General features: G+C 47.2%; 1 protein-coding gene across 1 annotated transcript in view; it reads right to left on the reverse strand.

Annotated features, from left to right (window-relative positions):
• Positions 1-1,645: 1,645 nt before the first annotated feature.
• Positions 1,646-22,764, reverse strand: part of NEK5 (NIMA related kinase 5) — a 372,187-nt gene continuing 351,068 nt past the window's right edge. Inside the window, exons 22-23 of the mRNA XM_078657268.1 lie at positions 20,118-20,238; positions 1,646-1,961 (exon numbers count right to left, since the gene is read on the reverse strand). Of these exons, the coding sequence (XP_078513394.1) occupies positions 1,667-1,961; positions 20,118-20,238 (416 nt within the window). The 3' untranslated portion in view covers positions 1,646-1,666. The remainder of the gene's footprint in view (positions 1,962-20,117; positions 20,239-22,764) is intronic.

Below are 22,764 nucleotides of genomic sequence, written 5' to 3' on the forward strand. Positions count from 1 at the left end.
GGTGCAGCTCAGGGAGGAATATAGGCTGCTTGTTCATCAGGAGGCAAGGACACTTTATAGGGCACGGCAGAGTAGAATAGTGACAATAGCTCAGACCTTTGCGTGCTACCTCAGCGACCTCGGGTTCATTTACCTGGAAAATTAGGTGACAGAAGACGGTAATCTGTTTTATGATAAAAATGCACGACGGATATTGCAGGAACTTCCACAGGGATGTGGAACACTTGTGTCACCTCCCTCTGCCCCTGCTGGGCAGGGTAGCCTTGTATAAGATGATCTATCTTCTTTTTATTTGGTGCAGAATTCATTGTTAGAGGTCCCCGATCATTTCTTCTGAAGGGTGGAGGCAGAGGTTAGGGAACTTTCCTTGGATGGTGGTGCCTGAGGATCACTCTTAGAACAATGACGAGGAGTCGGTCGGAACGGGGCATTGCCCTGCTGGATCTATAACTGTACTACTGGGCAGCTCACCTGCTGTTGGTCAATAACTGGACCTTTGCGCATCAGAGGGAGTCAGCCCTGATGGCCTACAGGTGGCCGCTGGAGCCCCATGGGATCACACGGTGAATCTACGGGGCATGGACAGTAAAGACCCTCCTGAAACTGACCGTCTTGGTGGTTTGAGCTTGTGACACACAGGCTGGAATGGGCGGGTTGTTTGACACTGGAGACACCGCTGTGGGACACAGGTACGATGGGGGGGCCTCAAAGGGTGTCGGGCCACCGGCGCTGATATATGATCGGCATCTTCAAAGTGGGTGATCTCTGGAGAGGCAAGGGGTGGCTGACTCTCACGGACGTGAAAATCCAGAATGAAATGCCTTTGGGGTGGACTGGGAAGGGGGGGCTCATTTTTACGATATCTACTGATTAGGTCCATCTTGACTCGGCGGATCCCCTACCCTTACGATATAGAGGACAAAAGCCCATTGGAGTATCGGGCACTGGTCACCCCGCTATGCAGGCATGCTATATTGCGCAGATGTATTCCACACTTCTCAGCAACAGCCAGGCCTGTTACAGAGGCTGCAACCCCCACTAGGAGGACAATGAGTGGGGGGTAAGGTTGCTATCCGGATGGGGTTCTGGCTCATTCATTTGAAGCTGCTACACCAGGCATACTATGCGCGTACTCAGCTCTGCTTTAAGGAGGAGGAGTGACTAGAACCGCTGCCCGAGGGGCTGTGGACAGTAGGGAACACTGCTCTATACACGCTGGCGTTGTTCCAGAGTAAGGGCCTTCTGGGATGGAATCCTCGACTTTCTGAACTGAGTGTTAACTGCCTTTAGTCTGATTTCAGGCTGACTCTGTGACTTGCCGTATAATATGTATCTGTGTGCTGAAGCAAGCTGGGGGTTTGGTTGCTCCATGTATCGTTGTACATACTGTTTGCTTGTGAGAAAATACAATAAAAATATTTTTTTTAAACACTGGGAAATGTAGGTGTGTACTTTTTTAACACTCACATCTTTGTACGCCACGCATCTTCTGAATGTGGATTTCACACCACCTACCTATCAGCTGACATAGAAATGCTTCACAGCATTATTACACAGCGAATATTTCACCCCAAACACATTGGCTAGGTACAAGTTTCAAAAATGTTTCTTCCTTTAAAAAAGAAAGAGAACCCACTGTGCAATATATAATCAAATCCCTCCATTTCTATTCAACGGCACAGATGCGAGACGAAGCAGAGTTATTTTGTAAATTTGCCTCAGTTGTTAAAGGTATTTTGCTGGGTATGCCTTCATTCTTTTCTTCTTGTAATGTGTCCTCTTTTTGCACTTTTTCTTCTGGGGAATTTGGTAAATTCTGCTTTTCTTGAGACTTCTGCTCTTCTGGGCATATCTCTTCTGTTTTTACTTCGTCGTTCAATATCTCTTCTTTGGGAAGTATAACTTGTTCCAAAGACTCCACCAACGCTTCTCTCAGTTCGTCATCAGAGTCTTCAAAATTTCTGAAGAAAAGAACAGTGATAATCTAAGAGGTTAAAACTGAAATACTCTTACCAAAATACCAAAAATTCTTTGTAAAAGGATTTTACAAACATTGATTTAAAATATTATGTTATCAATTCGGTTATGAATTTGAGATTTTGTAAGTTTAGTTTAAATAAGCAGGGTTCAAACTCTGTATTATTAAGGGTACTGTTGATTCCAATAGCTATATTACAATTCTATACCATAAAGAAAAAAAGAACATAACTTGATAGAACTGTACAGAACAGTAGATTGACTGAACGTTCTATGTAAGGTAATGCATGAATTTCTAAATGGGATTTTAGTATAACAAGTCACCGTCATAAAATATATAATTATCTTGATTGACTAGACTATTAACTTACATTAACAAAATATTACAAAATCAGCTTAACATAGGAGATAATGCACTGATTTAGGTCAGAAGGAACATTGAATTTATTTTGAAAAATGTTTTCAGAATTAAGGCGCCTCTCACAAGAGCTAGCATTCATACAATCCCTCTCTCAGTCCAAATTATACATGTTCAAATACATTAGATGTTAAGGTTATCAGTGACGGAGGAAGGTCAACGCTAAGATAATAGGCTCCATTTTCTAAATAAAAAAACTTGATAACATTTCAGTAATTTGTGTATAAAGATACATTTTGTAGTAGTAATTCTAATGTAAGAGCCAAGCATTCAACCAACTAGCTCCAATCATAGCTAATGAGAATAATTAAAATCTGTGATTATCTCAATTTCCAGAAAAACAAGTGGATTGGAGGATGGTAAGGTAAAGTACGCTGCAAAGGAAGATTCTTGCTACTGAAAAAGTATCAACCGCAGTGCCGTCCTTTGGAAATGTAGTTATGAAAAATGTAGATTTTCCCGTGAGAGCTGGCAGGAAATTAATTAATTCTTTCAAATTCCTATCATCTCATGTCACCTTTGGTGACATTTCTTTTGTGGTGAAAAGGTAGAATGTGCTGGTCTAGTCAAACTAAGCAATGACAATGCACTATCTATTTGTGATCTTTTGCCTCAGCATAAAGGACACCTGTTTCTGAGCTCATCTAAGCAGACTCTTAAGAAAGGCTTTCTGTGAGACCAAAAATCAAACAAGCAAAACAGGTGCTAGGCACAAAACTGAGCAAGTCTTCTCAAGAAACAGAAATTGCTAATGTCCATTCTGTTGCCTCACATGTACACATAGTAATTGTATGTGGTACATGACTTTAGGGCCTTCCCCACCAATTTTCTTTTTTAAAATGATATTCGAGTTTGTTATGTTATGCTCTCTTGGTATAGCGCAACAAATTATCCCTGAAGAAATATCTTGCCGCTTCTGCTGAAGTATAAGACTAGTGAAAAACTGACTAAAACAGCCAGGTTTTTAGGAATTTTTTTAACGTACCCAGCTCTCTGCATAAGCAAATTGTTAGGGGAAGTTTATCGCAAAAGAATGGGGCCAGGTAGGAAAAAGACCTTCGCCCAAATCTGGAGGTGCACGTTTGTGGAATTTGAAGAAGGGCTTGTATGTGGATCTCTGCCCTCTAGTCGTGTGATAATAATGGATTCTAGTTTGTAGGTAGGTTGGAGCCTTACAGTTCAGGGGTTTATGTGTAAGACGGCACATCATAAAAATTAGTCTTTTCCTCATCGGTAGCCAATGTAGAGATTGCTGGGGCAGAGGGAGAGCCATGGAGTAATGTGAATAATAGTACCATAGATGATGTCATTTGTTACGTCAATTAAAATGTGATCAGTGATGTCACCAATTATGTAATTTAACGTGTAATGAGTGATATAACATGTGAAGTCTTACGCTGTGAGAGACAGGGTGCAAGTTATAATTAGTTCACGGAACTATATTTGGCAAATATCAGTGTTTTTGAGGTTTTGCTTTGTAACTGTAACTGCATTTTAACAGGTTTTTTGTGTGGATTTCAGGAGTGTTTTTTAATGTATGTTACAATCTTATTACCAAGCCTAACTATAATGTCACTTTGACGTTTGGTTTTTGAGTGAATTTCTTTGTTTTTTTTATTATATCCTAAACTCAATATTTTTTTGGACCTCACCTCTGTTTATGGCTAATGTCAAGCGAAGCCCTCTGCCCAACTCTCCAAGGTGGCCAACCCTCAGCAGGCGTCCAGACCCTGCTGTGCACGTCCTTTGCCATGAGCAGTAGTGGTTGGCCACAGTGACTGGCCCCAGGCCCGGTCCTTCACCATACCTTCTGTGGGTGACCGACAACTGGTTCACATTGCATTTGGCCATGCACAGCAGGGGTTGGCTGCAGGGCTTCTCCAGAAGATGGTGCCACAGGAATATCAGCTGTTATAATACACTTCATTTATAATGCATGTCTTTAGCATGGATTGTTGTTAACATTATGTTGTTTTACAATGTGGTATTTTGAAGCACATTATGTGTTCTAACAGCTGATATTTTATATATGATTACATGTGTACATAAACATATATATAGCGAGAGAGAGATTTAAAAAGAGCCCACCCAAACCCCTTTTTATACAAATATACATATACACACACACACACACATATATATTCTCCCTTAAAAACCCTATGCCACTGAATCCTAAAAGTCTCTTACCTCCCTATATCTCTACAAAACCCCGAATCCCTAAAAAACCTTACCCATTACATGTACCTGCAATTGAACCCTAAAAATCTCGCATTACCTTTACCTCTACACACCCTTGACCGCTAAAAAACCCTTCCTCCCTTTACTTCTACTTGGCCATCAAATGTAAAAGACACTTATCCTTTTACCTCTACCTGCCCCTAACCCTTAAATCCCTTTACATCTACATACTCCTGGACCATACAAACTCCTTACCCCATTTACCTCGACTTGCCCTGAACCCTAAAACCTCTTACCCTCTCTATCTGTATATATAAACAAATGAGAGAGACTGGGGTGGGTTTTCATTAGAGGTCCAGCATACTTGCCCGAGCAATGAGATCAACAAAGGAAGGTATGCAGTTCCTAAGGGGGACAGGGGAAGGTGACTAAGAACAGGGATGGTGTTCAGTGATCAGAAAAGAGGAAGGGGGATTCCTTCTTTCGGATATAATGCCCTCACACACCTAGCCTGCTTGGTGTCATGCTTCATCATTGGGCGTGCTCCTCGTCGGGACGGCGGTGCAATCCCTGACGGGCACCCTCAGTGGGGGCTCTTTGGCGGAGATCTTTTTATCCTTGCCGTGTGGTCAGTGCGTATGTGGGGCCCTAGAGTGTACCAGTGTGGTATGTATCTAAAAAAGTGAGTTAAAACAGGGGACTGTGGTCAGAGCCACTACTTTAATAATCCTGTCTCCTACCCTCATTAAAAGACTGATGGCAACTAACCACAATGATGGGGTGGGTAGTTGTACTTATGTGGTCAATATGGTCAACATGTTTCTTGCCTTACAGTCCCAAGGAGTGGGATCTAACGGCAATTCTTCAGGACCAGAACAATGGTTAACTACACTAGTGGCTGGTCTTGGGGTACATTGACCAGTAATTTACCAGCTACTGGAGCACCATGTGCGTAGAGTGTTCCTCTGTGTTGGAATCAATCTAAGGGATAAAAAACAAAATAAGGAAACGTAGTCACAAATCCGAAGTCAGTGGGTGTAAGCTAAAGTCATTACACTAGAGTCAGTGGCTAAGTGCACCAGTGTGGGGTTGATTGAGCTGGGGCCACTTAGGGAATAAAATAGAATAAATCCCCCTATAGAATAAATCCCCCTATAGAATACATGGGTGGGGAGTGCAACTCCGTAGCTACAAACAGGGATGTTGCTTTAAAAGGGAGATATAGTTAAAAACATTGGCAGCAGAAATCATACAGTCGAATACAGATGCCGAAATGCAATTACATAGCCTACAGGTGAAACGTGCAGGTGACAAGGAGGGCGTAAGGCAAGCCACTCACCTACACTGAAAACACTAGAAGCCGCATCGGTCAATGGCAGCAGAAGAACACGTTGAAGTAACGTGTCGTTACCTAAATGGAGTAGTAAAGTGGACATAGGCAACAATGAGGATGTGGATGAATGCATCAACAGGTTGAAGGTGGACTTTTGGCGGAGCCAGCATTGCTAGAGAAACACAAGCGTAGCAACGCCATCCTGCTGTGTGTCACATGGTTGACCCCAGTAGCCTTGTATCAGTCAGTAAGAGCAATAGTGTCGACTGAGAAAACGCCAGACAGGGGCGGCCTCGTGAAGCCAAAACATAGGACTGTGATTGCTGGATGTTAGGTCATCACGGTTGCCCGCCGGACGAACTCCCGTCCCCACACCAAGGTACCCTGGTTGACCGCATACTGGCAGTGTGGCAAAAGCACGGACACTCGGACTTCCCAAGACTAGCAATCAAGGGGTGGAGTAGCGTTTAGTCTACGTCCATGAGACAAACCATAACGTTGGTGGATCTTACCTCGGTCACGGGCGTAAAGATAGGGTGGATCCATACTCATGGAGGCTCGCGCTCTGTAGGCGGAGGACCTACACCGTGCTGCCAGCTCCGGAAGGTAACCGCAACTCCCTGGCGGATGTGGATAAAGCCCACCGTGAGCTCAGCACGTAGTGTATGTCGGCGCCAGTGAGCGTCAGGCAGGAGACTAGAGTGCTTCCCATTTTAACGCGGCAAGGAGCGGCGGCCATATTGGGTGTCGGTGATCAAGACTAGTGTAATGACAATGTCTCTCGGGCAAGTAACAAAGCGTGAGGCAGGATCTCTTGTAAAGCTGGTGGGGTGTGTGCCCCAAAATAGAGATCCTATTCATAATGGGTGTAAAAGTGATGTACAGGGATGAAAGCGTCAGCTTTCATTCTTGAGAGGTAATAAGTCAGGTGATAACAGGAGAAGTACTAACGGAGATCTTAGAATGCCACTTCAAGTATATTACTGAGTGTCAGGTGTAGCAGAAAGATGGCGAGTGCCCAGAGGAACAAAATGTTCAGGGTGCGAAGTGTGAGTCAGAATTAGTCAGGGCACTGCATAATGTTGGCTATCCCGCCCACCTGGGATCAGGTTGCGGAGTCTGTAAAGTGCGAGACTCAGAGATGTCGTTATTTTAAGAGCTAATAGAGCTCCAAGGAATACCCTCGTTGAGGCCGCTTTTTTCCAGATCGAGACGATGCACCCATCGTTGCTCGATCTTGAACAGTGCGGGAGCAGTGATTGAGGAGTGTGCTTCCAGACAACCCACCGTAAGAACTCAGGGGTGTGGTTGCTAGTCAAGAAATGGATATAGAGTCTTGTAGTGGTTTTGTGACATCTAATGTTACTTTTATGTTCAGTGATTCTGGTTTTCACAGGCCTGGTTGTCATACCCACATACAGCATGTCACAAGGATAACGCAGCAGGTAGACGCAGTTGGCAGTGTTGCAATTAGTGTGTTTCCTAATTTGCCAGGAGAAGTGGTTAGGGAAAGTCAACTCCTTAGTATGTGTGGTCTGGGGACAGACAGAACAAGAACCACAAGGGTAATTGCCCGTTGCCTTTGGTAGGCCCCATAGGTTGGTTTGGTTTTCAACTCGTTTGGTTCTGGGTCTGGTGAGGACCAGAAGATCCTTGAGGTTCTGTGTTCTTTTAAATGCGAACCTAGGTGTTGGGATTGTGAGCTCGCCCCGTATTGAAGATGGCCCAATGTTTGAGTATGATTTTTCTAATCTGGTCAGATGCCGTGTTGAAAGATGTAACGCAAGTGATTGACTCGGTGGTCTCCCTTTGTCTTTTCTCCAACAGAGAGTCTCTGTGATTGTTTTTAACTCTTTTCATGGCTGTTTTCACGCAATGTGAGGGATACTCTCTCTTGCTTAGATCAGATGCAAGTGTGGTCGCCTCAGTGTTATATTCCCCCAAGGTGGTGCAATTTCTCCTAATGCGGAGGAATTGGCCAAACGGCAGATTGTTCTTCAGGGCCTGGGGGTGGTGACTACTAAAGAGCAAGAGGCTGGACGGTGCTGGTGGAGAGGTTGTGGGTGAATTTAAGGTAAGGGTTGAGGGTATTGATCCAGCAACAAAATTCTTCACACCTCTCTTTACTCCCTTTCCAGAACACCAAAATATCATCAATGTAACTCTTCCATGTGACTACATTGTCTACATAGGGGTTCGACATGTGAAGTATATATCTAGATTCAAAAGCAGCCACATATAGGCAGGCTACACTAGGAGCGAATGTGCTACCCATAGAAGTGCCCTGGGTTTGATGGTAAAGTTTCTGGTTGTACTCAAAGTAGTTTTCAGTGAGGGCCAGGGTAGCACATTCCATCACAAATGGGATAGGAGTGGGTGACATCCAATCGGATGATCTCAAGTCATCTTCAATAACCTCAAGGGAGTCCCGCTGGGGTATATTGGTATAAAGCGCCTCCACATCAAGGGTGAGGAGGAGCTCAATCTCATCCTGCCTGGGGCAGTTGTCAATGAGTCGCAATACCTCAGTAGTGTCAAGTAAGAAAGCAGATATCTGCTTCACTAAGGGCTGTAAGAAGTGGTCACAGAACTTCGATAGTGGTTCCAATAAAGACCCTATGCCAGAGACAATGGGTCTCCCGGGCACTGGTGTGACATCTTTATGTACCTTAGGCAGGATGTAAAAGTATGTTATCTTGGGATTCTCAGTCATTAGAAATTCAGATTCATTCTTGGTTATCCAACCTTCCAGCTCAGCGGTGTGGGTCATAGTGGTGATTGGTGTAGTTAACCTCTTGGTCGGATCAACACTAATAGTTGGTGTCCTGTAATTGTCGGAGACATTCAGTATCATAATCACTGGTAGACATTATCACAATTGCTCCCCCTTTGTCTTCTTGTTTGATAGTTATCAAAGGGTCATCTGCTAAGGATGATAATGCTGCCTTTTCTGCATTGGAGAGGTTTGTGAAACGGGCTGGAGGGATAAGTTCTTTGAGATCCTTGAGCACTGCCTGTTCGAAAGTGAGAACTTCATTTGGCACCATGCTACTATTAGGTGTAAAATTAGAGGGGTTGCGCAAGCCTGTATCACTGAGTTCAGGTGTACGCCTGTTATGAAAGAAAGCATGGATTTTACGAAAAAGGTTTTGGATTTCACAGAAGTCCCTAAATTTGTCTGGTTTCGGTGTGGGGACATAGCCAAGCCCTTTACGAAGGACTTGGTGTTCTGTCTCAGTTAAATTTCTTTTGGAGAGGTTAATGATCAATTTATTTCCCCCCTCGTCGTACTCCTGGTCTCTATGGTCTTCAAGGGCTGGTCTTGCCACTGCACCTGCTTGTTGTTGCCTCTTCGCCGCCCACTTCCTCTGCCCCAGCCTCTTCCTAAGAAAGGCTGGTTGGCTTCAGGGAAGAAATGCTGTGGCCCATGAGGGTAGCCCTGTGGGCCCGTGGGGAACCACGGGTAACCCCACATCGGTGGGCCCTGATAAGGTGGCATGGGGTAACTGTAGTGGTTAGGGCGTGTACATCTGTTTGAGTTGCCCCCCCAGCTGCCTGTGCTAGAGTCACTGTTGGATGAAGAGGAACCCCTCCTTACTTCAGTACTGCTCTCATCGGAAGAGTAGCTGGTCTTATTGTTTGTAAAATCTGCTTTGAGATAGGGGTAGACTTTTTCTTTATCAAACCTGTTGATATCTTTCTGGAGTGTACTGATTTTTTGTTTCATCAGAAACTCCCTACTCTCACTGATCTCATGATTTATTTCCGTCAGTTTTCTTTTGAAAGCGGTGTTTTGGATTAATGATTTGAGGTTGCCTTCAGTTGCTTGTATCCGTGCCAGTAGGGCATCGGCTATTCTCTTTGCTGTATTAATGATAAGGGTGAGGAGGTCCCTAGTTCACTTCCATGAAATCAGAGACCATTCCTTCTTAAAAAGTGGGTCATCCAGGAAGAACCGAGGAAAATTGTTTACAATTAATCCGTTAGGTGCAATATTGGCCCTCAAATATTGTGTCATTAGTGCTCCATGTAAGGTTGCTTTGAGCCATTCTTTTTTGAGGGCAGATAGGAGAGCCCAATCCTCCGATTGGCTACCTGTGGCTGAACTGCAGTCAGCTCCAAGGATTGAAGGTGTTCTCAAGATTGCTGCTGCTACATCCTCAATGAAGCTCAATCCTTGAGTTTCATCCATGGCGAGGAAGAGGAAAGGGTCCAGTGCACTAAGGGCTAGTGTCTGGTAGCCTGTGGTCTCATGGCTGGAAAACCGTACAAGATTTATAAACAAATGGGAGAGACTGGGGTGGGCTTGTATTAGAGGTCCAGAATACTTGCCCGAGCAATGAGATCAACAAAGAAAGGTATGCAGTTCCTAAGGGGGACAGGGGAATGTGACTAAGAACACGGATGGTGTTCAGTGATCAGAAAAGAGGAAGGGGGATTCCTCCTTTCGGATATAATGCCCTCACACACCTAGCCCGCTAGGTGTCATGCTTCATCATTGGGCGTGCTCCTCGTCGGGACGGCGGTGCAATCCCCAACGGGCACCCTCAGTGGGGGCTCTTTGGCGGAGATCTTTTTATCCTTGCCGTATGGTGAGTGCGTGTGTGGGGCCCTAGAGTGTACCAGTGTGGTATGTATCTAAAAAAGTGAGTTAAGGGGGCGTGGCCGACTGCCGAGAATGGCGGCAGCTTGAAGCGGGAGCTCCTACAGGCAACACGGCCCGCGTTATCTATCCGGACACTAATCCGACTTCTTGCCCGCTCGAAGGAGCGCCTTAGGCTCAGGAACCCAGGCGGCGCTACTTGCTCCAACCCCGGTGGCTCTCTGGCATCGGGAACTGCTCCGTCCAGTAACGAGGATCCGAGGCCTACGCCTGCCTGAAAGCATCGGCCTGTAGTGACCGTGGAACCCGGGCGGAAGTCGACCATCCCCGGCCCGGGCACTGGGACGCTGACCGGTCGCTGCAGCCTTCTTGCCGCGAAAGGTACGGGACGACGCCGTGTTTCCAGCGCGCCCCCCCCTGTGTGGTCTGAGTGAGCAGTCCAGGCCGGGGCTCCTACAGACGCTGTCTGGAGGCACGGAGCACATCGGCACGGACCGGCAAACATCCCTGGACGCCGGCGGACGCCATCTTGGAGAAGCCGAGCAACCAGATCCGCCGCTCCTACACCGGGGTAAGGAGATACGAGCCGGGGCCCCCCGCCTCCTCCCAGCACTGCTAACAGTACGAAACTTACCCCAATTAGGCGCGTCCCGGCTCCAGCATCCTGACACAGAGGCGAGGGGCTGCGGTGACCCGAGTAGGGCCCTGTTAATCTCTACGATCCTGCGTTGGGGCTACTGCCACAGTAAACAAGAGAGATCAGGCGCACTGCACAGGGGACCCCCCGACACGACCCACTACGGCGGCGCTACAAAGCCGCGGCTGGCAGCGCTATACAACGCGCTGGATACCGGAGCAGTTCCACCACAGACCACATTTGCGGTCCTTGGAGACCATCGTCTTGACCACCGCGACCACTGGATGCGCTGCATCACGGCCCTGATTCAGAGAAGGGGGAGAAAAGACCACAGTCAACTCCTTGTGCCGGGTGGAGCACACACAGGAAGGCTCGACGACAGTAGAAATCCCGGGGCTCATAGACCGAGTGCTGCCCAGCACCCTAGTGCACATTGCTCCTCCATCACCGCGACAACATGGCTGGAAAAGGTACGCGGAGCACGACGACGCAGGCGAAGCTTGACAAATTCGCATACGGCCAGCATGCCCATTCACAGACTGGTGGCCGTCACTCAACTGGCACGGCCCTGGAACCGAGTGGTACTCCGAAGGTGACCTTGGAAGACGTAATGAAAACTCTCAACGAGGTCCGAACGACAGTGGGTTCCATCTCCACCGAGGTTACCCTGATGCGGGCGGATTTCCAGAAAATGACGGAGAGAGTGTCGCAAGTGGAGGTAGTCACCAAATCACTCGTGGAAGATACTTCGGACCTACAAGTGGCAATGGAACGCATGGAAAGAGTCACTAGACAGTTGCAAGAGAAGCTGGACGACCAGGAAGGGCGTTCCCGGAGAAACAACGTCCGCATACTTGGCCTGCCAGAGACGGAGGGTAAAGCTGCAATGGACCTATACGTCGAGGATCTAATTAAAAACCAACTGAAACCTAAGGGCCTCTCGCACTTCTTTTCCGTTGAAAGAGCACACCGAGTTCCTGGAGGAGCGGCCAAGCCTGGGGCCACTCCGCGTCCTGTGCTGGCCAGGCTCTTCAATTTCAGAGACAGGGACGCGATCCTTCAGGCGGCAAGAGTCTCCCCACCTGTGCGGATACAGAACTCAACCTTGGCATTCTTTCCTGACTACACGGCAGACGTGGCTAGGCGCAGAAAATCATTCACGGAAGTGAAAAAGGCCCTGCGAGACAAAGGCCTGCCTTACTCCATGCTCTTCCCCGCCAAGTTGCGCATAGTGGCAGAAGGAAGAACTTGGTTCTTTGACACGCCAGAGGTGGCTAGAGAATGGCTGGATGGCTGGAGGCAGGTGGGCCAGCCCCAGAGGCCGCACAGAGACCGACAGCGCAACCGCAGCGGAAAATCGACGGGTCACCCGCCAAGAGACCCCCCGACTGAAGAAGATGTGACGGTGTTGGATTCTGATCTTGAGAGGGACCCACTTGACTCTGGACAACCTATTCAGGGCTGACCGAACTGGGCTGCACGAGACACTGCAGGTTTACAGCCCTTGGGGACTTGACGCTGATGGAGCTGAGTAGGGCGGGCATTGGCCGGTGCCTGTAGGGGTCTCACCAACCCCACGAGCAAGTAAGATGGACGGGGAGGGATTTAAGCACTCTGCCAAGTTGGGGATGCGGGCGGGTTTTCGTCCGTGGTGCAGGGAAGCAGGGAGGGGGTTGGGAAGGGTTGTTATAATGTTATGGTTCTGGTTATTGTTCTCAGTCATCACCACTTCCATGGAGATCGCGGTCACACTACAGACCATACACTCCTGGTACCCTAACGCGAGTCGTCACATAGCTCTCACGCTCCACTTCCTCGTATTTGCAACGTTACTCCTGAACCCGAATGGCCCAACAGAATCGAAACACGCCCGCTGAAGGCGGCACGCCGATGGTAATGGTCTCCCCCTTAAAACTGCTTTCTTGGAATGTAAGAGGCCTAGGGGATAAAATTAAAAGGGGGTTGGTCCTACAAACAATCAAACGTCATGGGCCTGACTTGGTGCTGCTGCAGGAAACGCACCTGGCTGGGTCCACCTGCAAAGCACTTGATAGACGAGGATATGCCATGGCAGTCCATGCGGAGTTCACAACAGGGTCCAGGGGAACGGGAATACTCCTTAAGAAAAACTCTTCTTTTATGGTTGATAGCCGCAGAGCGGATGACCAGGGTCGGTTTGTGGCGCTGTGTGGCCAGTGGGAAGGGAGACCCCTCACCGTGGTATCCGTGTATATCCCCCCAGCATTACATTCGACGGCGCTTCCGGCGCTGGGTCAATTTCTTGTTGACCTTCCGGAGGGCGACATGATCATTGGGGGAGACTTCAATGCCATAACAGACCCGCTGCTAGACACCTTTCCTGTGCGGGAGCGCCAGAGAGGGACCTCCACGCTGCCTGGTTTTCTGGCCGCACTGGGCCTGACAGATGTTTGGCGTCAATTGAACCCCACAGCAACTCAGTACACACACTACTCCTCTTCATACAACAGTCTATCCCGTATTGACTACCTTTTCTTTTTGGGAGTGGGACTGGGTTTGGTAGACAAATTAGAAATCCTGCCCAGGGGTATATCTGATCACTCTCCAATATCCCTCCACCTCACCAATAAAGAGAAGAAACGCGCAAGGCTCTATCCGATATATCCCAACTATTTGCAAGTCCCTGGTATTAGGAAGAAACTCCAGCAGGCATCGACTCACTACTTTACAGAAAATGTAGAATCGGTATCCTCTCCTTCGATACTATGGGAGGCATATAAAACAGTCCTGCGCGGCGCAGCTATAGCGACTATCACGGGACACAAGAGAGACTCCAGACGTGAACTCACCCAACTGGAACTGGCGTTACACACCGCAAACACTGCTCACATGTCGGACCCCACCCCTGACACAGCACATGAGCTACACCTCAAACAGCAGCAGCACCTGGCCCATCTTACGACGGTTACCAAAGGGCACTTGGCGAACACCGCACACAGGGTATATGATGTAGGAGATAAGGCCGGGAAAATGTTGGCCTGGCTGGACAGAAGGGGGGGTTGCAATAGAGGTATTCAGAGATTATGTACACAGGAAGGCAAACTGCTGACGCACCCTGAACACATAGTAGACACCTTGGCACGCCACTATCAGGGAATCTACACCCCAGACCGGATGGTCACGGACCGGGAGGCATTAGCATCGCTCGACCACATTACTGTCCCCACGCTTTCGCAAGAAGCTCAACAGGAACTGGACACTGACTTAACAGACACCGAAGTCCAATTAGCAATACAGTCGTTGCAATCTGGCAAGGCGCTGGGTCCTAATGGGATACCCATAGAATGGTATAAAACGTCGGCCTCATTGCTGAGCGCACCCCTACTAAATATGTATAAGGAAAGTTTAGACAAAGCCGAACTCCCTCTAGACCAACGCACGGCCACGATAGTGGCCATTCCTAAGCCAGACAAACCACCGACACTGTGCACCTCGTACCGACCCATCTCCCTGCTTAACGCAGAAGTGAAGATCCTGGCTAAACTCCTGGCTAGTCGTCTAACCAACCACCTACACACCCTAATACACCCCGACCAATCAGGTTTCATGCCGCACAGGAGTACTGCACTGAATCTGCGGAGGGTACACGGGGTCATGGCGCGGACGCATCTCCTTTCAGAACAAGCTGTCATCTTATCCCTGGATGCCAAAATGGCATTTGATCTGGTCGAATGGAGATACCTATTTGCGGTCCTCGCACGTATGGGCTTCGGCCCGAAATATATAGCATGGGTACGGTTGTTGTATGAGTCACCGATGGCGCAAGTAGTGGCCAACGGCCACATCTCACGGCCTTTTCCCCTGGGGCGCGGCACCAGACAGGGATGCCCGCTCTCCCCCCTACTCTTCGCGCTGGTATTGGAACCATTGGCTATCCTGCTCAGAGCGACACCGCTGTTTCGGGGCATCACATGGAAGGACGGGTGGGAAGATAAGGTTTCCCTGTATGCAGATGATATGCTAATCTACATGACCAATCCGAATGAGGGTGTTCCTGCCCTATTGGCACTGTGCGACGAGCACGGAAAAGCATCAGGTTACACCCTGAATTGGTCAAAATCTATACTGTTTGTACTCAAGGGCCCGGAGCCGCTCCTACGAGCTGACTGCCCCCTGCAATTGGCTTCTGATTCGTTTAAATACCTAGGTATTCACATCACCACTACTGCTGCGGACTTCTACACCGCAAACTTGGTGCCACCTTTGGCGCGACTACGCACGGACGTTAAATATTGGGCCACCCTACCACTGACCCTACTGGGACGGGCAGCATTATATAAAATGATGGCTCTCCCTCGATTTCTCTATGTGTTAGAAAACACCCCTCATGTGGTTGCCCCGCGCTACTTCCAGCAAGTTGCGGCATTGGTGGCTGCTCTGTTATGGGGCAATGGGCCAGCCCGTATAGCACAGGACAAACTGGTGAAAGGCTGGTATGAGGGGGGGATTGCGTTACCCAATCTCCAATTGTATTATTGGGCCTCCCAACTGAAGGTCATTAATCATTGGATCCACATCTCACGGGATGACCCCGCATATAAGGCAGACTGGTCGCAGTTAGGGACGGACGGCATGCTCTCAGTATTGTATAATCATTCACAGGTTCGGAGATTGATTGGACCGACGTTCCATACGGCGACTTTATGGTATACAGCACAATCCCGACTAGGGTGGAAAGAGAAAATCACCAGGATGACGCCATTGTGGGACGCTAAATCATTGGGAAACTTAAGATCTAGCAAGGGCTTTACACAATGGGATCAAATAGGGATTTCAGTAGTAGGCGACCTTTGGGATAAGGGTTCGGTGGTTCCCTTCTCGCAGCTACAGCAACAGTATGGTATGGGACCCACTGAAACATTCAGATATGTGCAAATACGACATGCCCTTCTGCGCGCCATTCCACCTGACACCTCGCTCCCGGAATCATCCCCCCTAGAGGACAGGTTACTAACAGACTTTATGGAACAGAAGGCAACATCCCTCACATACAAAAAACTGGTTAATAACCTGGCAGACCCCGCGCAGAAGCTTAGAGAGAGGTGGGTCGGGGAACTGGGAGACATGGATGACACGGAATGGAATGCGGCACTAGCGTCACCAAGAGAAGTGGGCATCTCGGCTAGGTTTAGGCTGGTCCAACTTAAGATCCTCCACCGCACCTATTACACCAGAACACTTCTACACAAGATACACAGGGCACCACACCCCTTCTGTCTAAGAGGATGCGGGGAGGAGGGAACTTTACTACACACCATATGGGATTGCCCTTTGATCCAGGAATTTTGGCGACAAATGATGCGCACAGTCTCCCAAACAGTTGAGGTGTCACTCCTGCCTGAGCCCCGCAGGTGCCTGCTGAACATTTGGGGCTCCACTGACCTGGGTAGATATGGACAACTATGGGTCACGTTGGCTGTGACAGTGGCCAAAAGAGACATTGCTCAAAAGTGGGGTGCTCAAGATTTACCTACAATAGCTGGCTGGATTCGAAATATGGACCTTCTAATGGTGAGAGAACGGGCGGTATACGTGATGCGGGCATGCCCCCGTAAATGGAATAAGGTCTGGATGCCATGGAATAAATATAGGGGCGAACCGTGTGCAGCCCTACCTGAGGATGAGGACCTAGACTCAGAGGAGGATGAGGACTAGAGAGTGAGGGCGGGGTTATGTTACTCTGATTTGTAAAGGGATGGAGCGTGATCACAACATTGCCTTCAACATTGTACGGGATGTGTATGATGGATGACCACTGTTTCTGAAAGGGTACAACATTTTATTGAAGTGGTGGCATTAGTTAGGTTCTTTTTCTTATTTTGTGGACTTAGTTTCTTATCTTAGTCGCACTTACTGGCAACCAACTGCTGTACTAAACGAGGGCATATTGCGAAATGGGGGAGGGTATGGAATATTGCTCAGTGAGTTTATATGCGATAAAGTCGTGATTACTTTTTACTTGCCCTTCTAGTGAAAATGTACTCAGACAACGGACTGCACTGTGATTTATACATATATGAGGTGCACTTTGCGATACATGTGCAGCAGATGGGAAACAATGTTGATGTGAATAACTTCTTTGCAAATGTAACAATAAAGTTTTATAAAAAAAAAAAAAAAAAGTGAGTTAAAACAGGGGACGGTGGTCGGGGCCACTACTTTAATAATCCTGCCTCCTACCCTGATTAAAAGAGTGATGGCAACTAACCACAATGATGGGGTGGGTAGTTGTACTTATGTGGTCAATATGGTCAACATGTTTCTTGCCTTACAGTCCCAAGGAGTGGGATCTAACAGCAATTCTTCAGGACCAGAACAATGGTTAACTACACTAGTGGCTGGTCTCGGGGTACATTGACATGTGACACATGGCAGGATGGCGTTGCTACGCTTGTGTTTCTCTAGCAACGCTGGGTCCGCCAAAGTCTACCTTCAACCTGTTGATGCATACTTCCTCATCCTCATTGTTGCCTATGTCCACTTTACTACTTCATTTAGGTAACGACACGTTACTTCAATGTGTTCTTCTGCTGCCATTGACCGATGCGGCTTCTAGTGTTTTCAGTGTAGGTGAGTGGCTTGCCTTACGCCCTCCTTGTCACCTGCACGTTTCACCTGTAGGCTATGTAATTGCATTACGGCATCTGTATTCGATTGTATGATTTCTGCTGCCAATGTTTTTAGCTATATCTCCCTTTTAAAGCAACATCCCTGTTTGTAGCTACGGAGTTGCACTCCCCACCCATGTATTCTATAGGGGGATGTATTCTATTTTATTCCCTAAGTGGCCCCAGGTCAATCAACCACACACTGGTGCACTTAGCCACTGACTCTAGTGTAATGACTTTAGCTTACACCCACTGACTTCGGATTTGTGACTACGTTTCCTTATTTTATTTTTTATCCCTTAGATTGATTCCAACACCGAGGAACACTCTACGCACATGGTGCTCCAGTAGCTGGTAAATTACTGGTCAATGTACCCCGAGACCAGCCACTAGTGTAGTTAACCATTGTTCTGGTCCTGAAGCATTGCCGTTAGATCCCACTCCTTGGGACTGTAAGGCAAGAAACATGTTGACCATATTGACCACATAAGTACAACTACCCACCCCATCATTGTGGTTAGTTGCCATCACTCTTTTAATCAGGGTAGGAGGCAGGATTATTAAAGTAGAGGCCCTGACCACCGTCCCCTGTTTTAACTCACTTTTTTAGATACATACCACACTGGTACACTCTAGGGCCCCACATACGCACACACCATACGGCAAGGATAAAAAGATCTCGGCCAAAGAGCCCCCACTGAGGGTACCCGTCGGGGATTGCACCGCCGTCCCGACGAGGAGCACGCCCAATGATGAAGCATGACACCTAGCGGGATAGGTGTGTGAGGGCATTATATCCGAAAGGAGGAATCCCCCTTCCTCTTTTCTGATCACTGAACACCATCCCTGTTCTTAGTCACATTCCCCTGTCCCCCTTAGGAACTGCATACCTTTCTTTGTTGACCTCTCTATCTGTACCCACCCCGAATCTTTAAAAAGTCTACCCTTCCTTAACCTCTACTGATCACAAACCCCTAATTAAAACCTTACCCCCATTTACACGTACCTATCCCTTAACCATTACTTACCCTTTCTTTTTACGACATTAAAAATGCCATTTAAAAAAAACACTTGCCTGAATTGTAAAGGACTGCATTGTAAACAGGCCATAAAAGGCCTGTGTGGTACTTACCTGCATTCTACTGACCTACGTTGTACCAATCATGTTAGTAAAAACTGTGTGGTAAACATTACATACCTGTCACAGTGTACTGCAGACTTCCTTCCCTTGTGCCAGATCCGCAGTACAAGAACCGGTACTGTGGATCCTGCACCATGGTATGGAAGCTTTTATGGGGCTGCAGCACCATGGCAGGGATGCTTGCTCTGGCAGGACCACAGTAAATCTGTGAAATGACACGGGGAGCCTCACAGTAGTACTGCAGATCCCGTAATTCTTTTTTAATCAACAGGAGTCCATTTGGGCTAAAACCTTTCCCAACTTTTTTCAGGAGTTGGCGACTGAGTCCTAAATCCTATAATAGTGGGCACAACATATGATCCCAATGTTGTGCCAGCCAATCATATGTAGCATATTGACATTTGGCTAAACCAATCCTGGCGACTGCTGAAGCTAAGCAGAAGGAACGGTCAATTAATCTAGCTGGTGAACTCATTTTTGAGTTGGTTCAGTTAGAGAAAAAGCATAAGTTTGAGAGACAGTTGCTACAAGATAAACTACGGAGCAAGCTATCCTGAATTGTGCAAAGTGCAAGATGGGTTACAGGACAAAGAAAAGGCGTTGCACACTCTACAGAAACAGATCAAGAAGCAAGATGAAGATTTTGCATGTTTGAAGGCTGAATGTGATAATGCTGTTAACTATGACATGCAAATATTAGAATAGAAGAGGCACTTTGCAATATTTCAGAATGAGTGTCTTCAGCAAGCATGTTATGGGTCAAGCTGAGGGCCACAGTAGGCCATTGTGATCTTGTTAATGGTGAAATGGTGGGGGAGGCTGAGTGTCCATGTTCCTCGTGCATCCGAAGAGGGTTTTTCACGAGTTGCTTTGCAAGGGAGGAGAGAAATTAAAGTGAGCTGGCATTAGTCACCAGGTGTCAGTACCCTCTGGTTGGATGGGTTTCATTTTGGACAACAATTTGCTTTGAAATGTTGGTATTGATTAGGTGATATATATATACTGAACGTAGCACTTGATATCTTGTGTAACCTGACTATTTGTGCTGCAAGTGCATACTTCCGAGAAAATATTTAAACTTTAAAAATAACTGTCTTGCAGGAGCACCTCATTGGTGAACATCTTTGTTGACAGAATAACTTTCTGTGCTCCAAATACTCATAGCCATATGTTGTGGCCTTACGTGTCATCATCATCAGATCTTGGCTCAAGTCGCTCTTCATCCAAATCAATCTCAGAAGACATATCTGCTTCATCCTCCTCCTCCACATAGTCTTTTGGATGCATGGGCAATAGTGTCCCCCCTGCAAGACAGTGGAGTCTGTTAAAAAGGATACTTAAATAATATCACATTTCATGCCCATATTGCTAAGGTTACAAATTAATTTTTATATACTGATAGGTATCTTTATGAAATATTATTTGGTTATCCTATATATAGCATTTATGCAGTTGTGCAGAGCGTAATATGTTACATATACTAATGTAGAAAGAGGGGAGGGTTTACCAAATGCAAAAAATCCTCCCTAAAGTGCTGAGCAATACGCACACAATAGGTCCACTTACACGCTACATCGTACTATCAATCAACTCTATGAAAACTGTGGAAAAAAACATATTGATGTCATATATATATTAAAAAACGATACATGTATTGCAATTACTTAAAATCCTTTGGTCTGTTGTGTTATAATCTGCTGCCACTGAATGCACTTATCCCCCTTACCCATGTGCTCCCTTCTTCCATTGTTCGTGTTGTCCCTCCCACCCATCCACCCTCCCTCTGTTGTCCGTGTTACCCGACCACCCACCATAACAACATAAAAAGGTCTATGATGTGAACACCACTGACCGTGTCACAGCAATATCACCCCCGAATTCCCCCTTCAATGCTGTATTTCTCTTCCACCGTGTTACTTCACACCCCACCCCCCAGCAATAAAAAAAGCACTATGATATGACTTTTAAAAAAAACTTTCAGCCATACTACACCACCGCTGTGCTGCTCTACAGCATGGTTAAAAAATAATGACAAATCCAATACTGTAGTGCGGCCTCAGAGAGGTAATTTAAAAAAATGGGGTTACCCAATAATGGTCTTGGACCTGGGTGCATATAGGTACAACAAACAGTGGTCCTAAACTCGGTTCCGGCTAGGTCTAAATCAAAATTTCCTTATAGGTCTGTCAATACATTTCTGAGATTGTATGGAACTGATTTATAATCTCACAGTACTAGATACGTTTCTTCAAACAATATAGGCAAAAGAGTGCAACACTATAAGACCTCGTCCAACATGCATTTATTTTCATGTGGATTGGCGAGCAAATGTCAATATATTTTCTCAATTTAAGAAATAGAGGTTGCTTCACGGGGAACGTGCATCAAAGGTGGGTGCTCAAGTGAAGAGTGTGAAGAGTGGTGGTGAAAGGATTAAATAAGGTGACAGGAAAAAACTTCATCATTCAATTTTGCGGACTGGTTAATAATCACCGTCCTAGTGGGCCTGGCCACAAAAACAGTTGGATATGTTCAATTAGTTACACAGTTCACAATTCATATAGAATATTATTCTTATGTAGCACGATGAGGATATATCTGGGGTCCAGGCCTACTGTGGGGCGTCGACGTTTAGACCCGGCTTATGGTCGTGTGGGTGGTTGTGAAGCTTGTGAGATCCCGTTGCAGGCTCTGAATCTGAAGTTGCGGGATAGGGGTGGGAAGACATTGGAACAAATACAGTACTTTTGGAAGTATTGTCATTTTTATAGCTTTGAGAGGACCCAACCAGGAAAGAGTCAGAGATTTCCATCCCCTCAGATCCTCCAAAACTGTCTTTCTGCATTCCCGCCAATTTATTTGGGTTCACTTGTCTAGGGAGGGAGTCAACTTGAGTCCTAGATACCGAATATGATTAGCGGCCCATTGATAGGGGGCAATCACTTTGAGAACTTGTATCTCGTCTTCAGGGATTGTGAGATTCAGAGCCCATGACTTTCCGTGGTTAATTTTGAGTCCTGACGCCCGCTCAAAGGACTGCAGTAGGGAATGGAGCGCTGGGAGAGATATATGTGGCTGCCACAGCGTAAGAATGAGGTCATCCGCAAACAGCACCATCTTATTCTGCCGTCCTCCTAGGTAAAGGCCATGTATATCAGCTGCTTGCCTAATAAGCACAGCTAGAGGCTCTACAACAAGGGCGAACAGCAGAGGAGACAGGGGGAAACCCTGTTGCGTACCTCTATAAATGGGGAAGGGGTCCGTAAGCTGTCCATTGACCTGTACCCTGGCCTGCGGGGAGAGATACAGGGCCATGATCATAGCAATCATGTTCTGACCCAGTCCAATTTTTTGCAGCACTGCCCGTAGGAATGACTAGTCCACCCGGTTGAACGCCTTCTCCGCGTCAAGCAATAGAAGGCATGCTGGTATCTTCCAGTGCTGCGCCTTTCCCACAAGGTGTGCGATTCTGCGCACATTGTCTGCTCCCTGTCGGCCTCGAAAGAAGCCAACCTGGTCAGGTTCCACAAGGTCCAGGCATGTGGGGATCCAGACGTTTTGCCAGCATCTTATTATAAATGTTAAGGTCTGTACTCAACAACGCTATGGGGCGATAGGATGCACACATCATAGGATCTTTCCCCGGATTGCGTATAAGGGCTATTTCGACCATGCCCATGGAGGGCATTGGCCCGTCCGTGGTGGAGAAAGAGTTGTACAACCTCAAGAGGTGCGGTTGGAGCTACTTCAGGAGCAGGCGATAAAAGACCAGCGGGAGGCCTTCCGGTCCCTGCGATTTCCCTTGGGGAAGGTCCTTTAGCGCCGCTGCC

Source organism: Lissotriton helveticus, chromosome 8 (genome assembly GCF_964261635.1).
Source record: "Lissotriton helveticus chromosome 8, aLisHel1.1, whole genome shotgun sequence".
NCBI classification, from domain to species: Eukaryota; Metazoa; Chordata; class Amphibia; order Caudata; family Salamandridae; genus Lissotriton; species Lissotriton helveticus.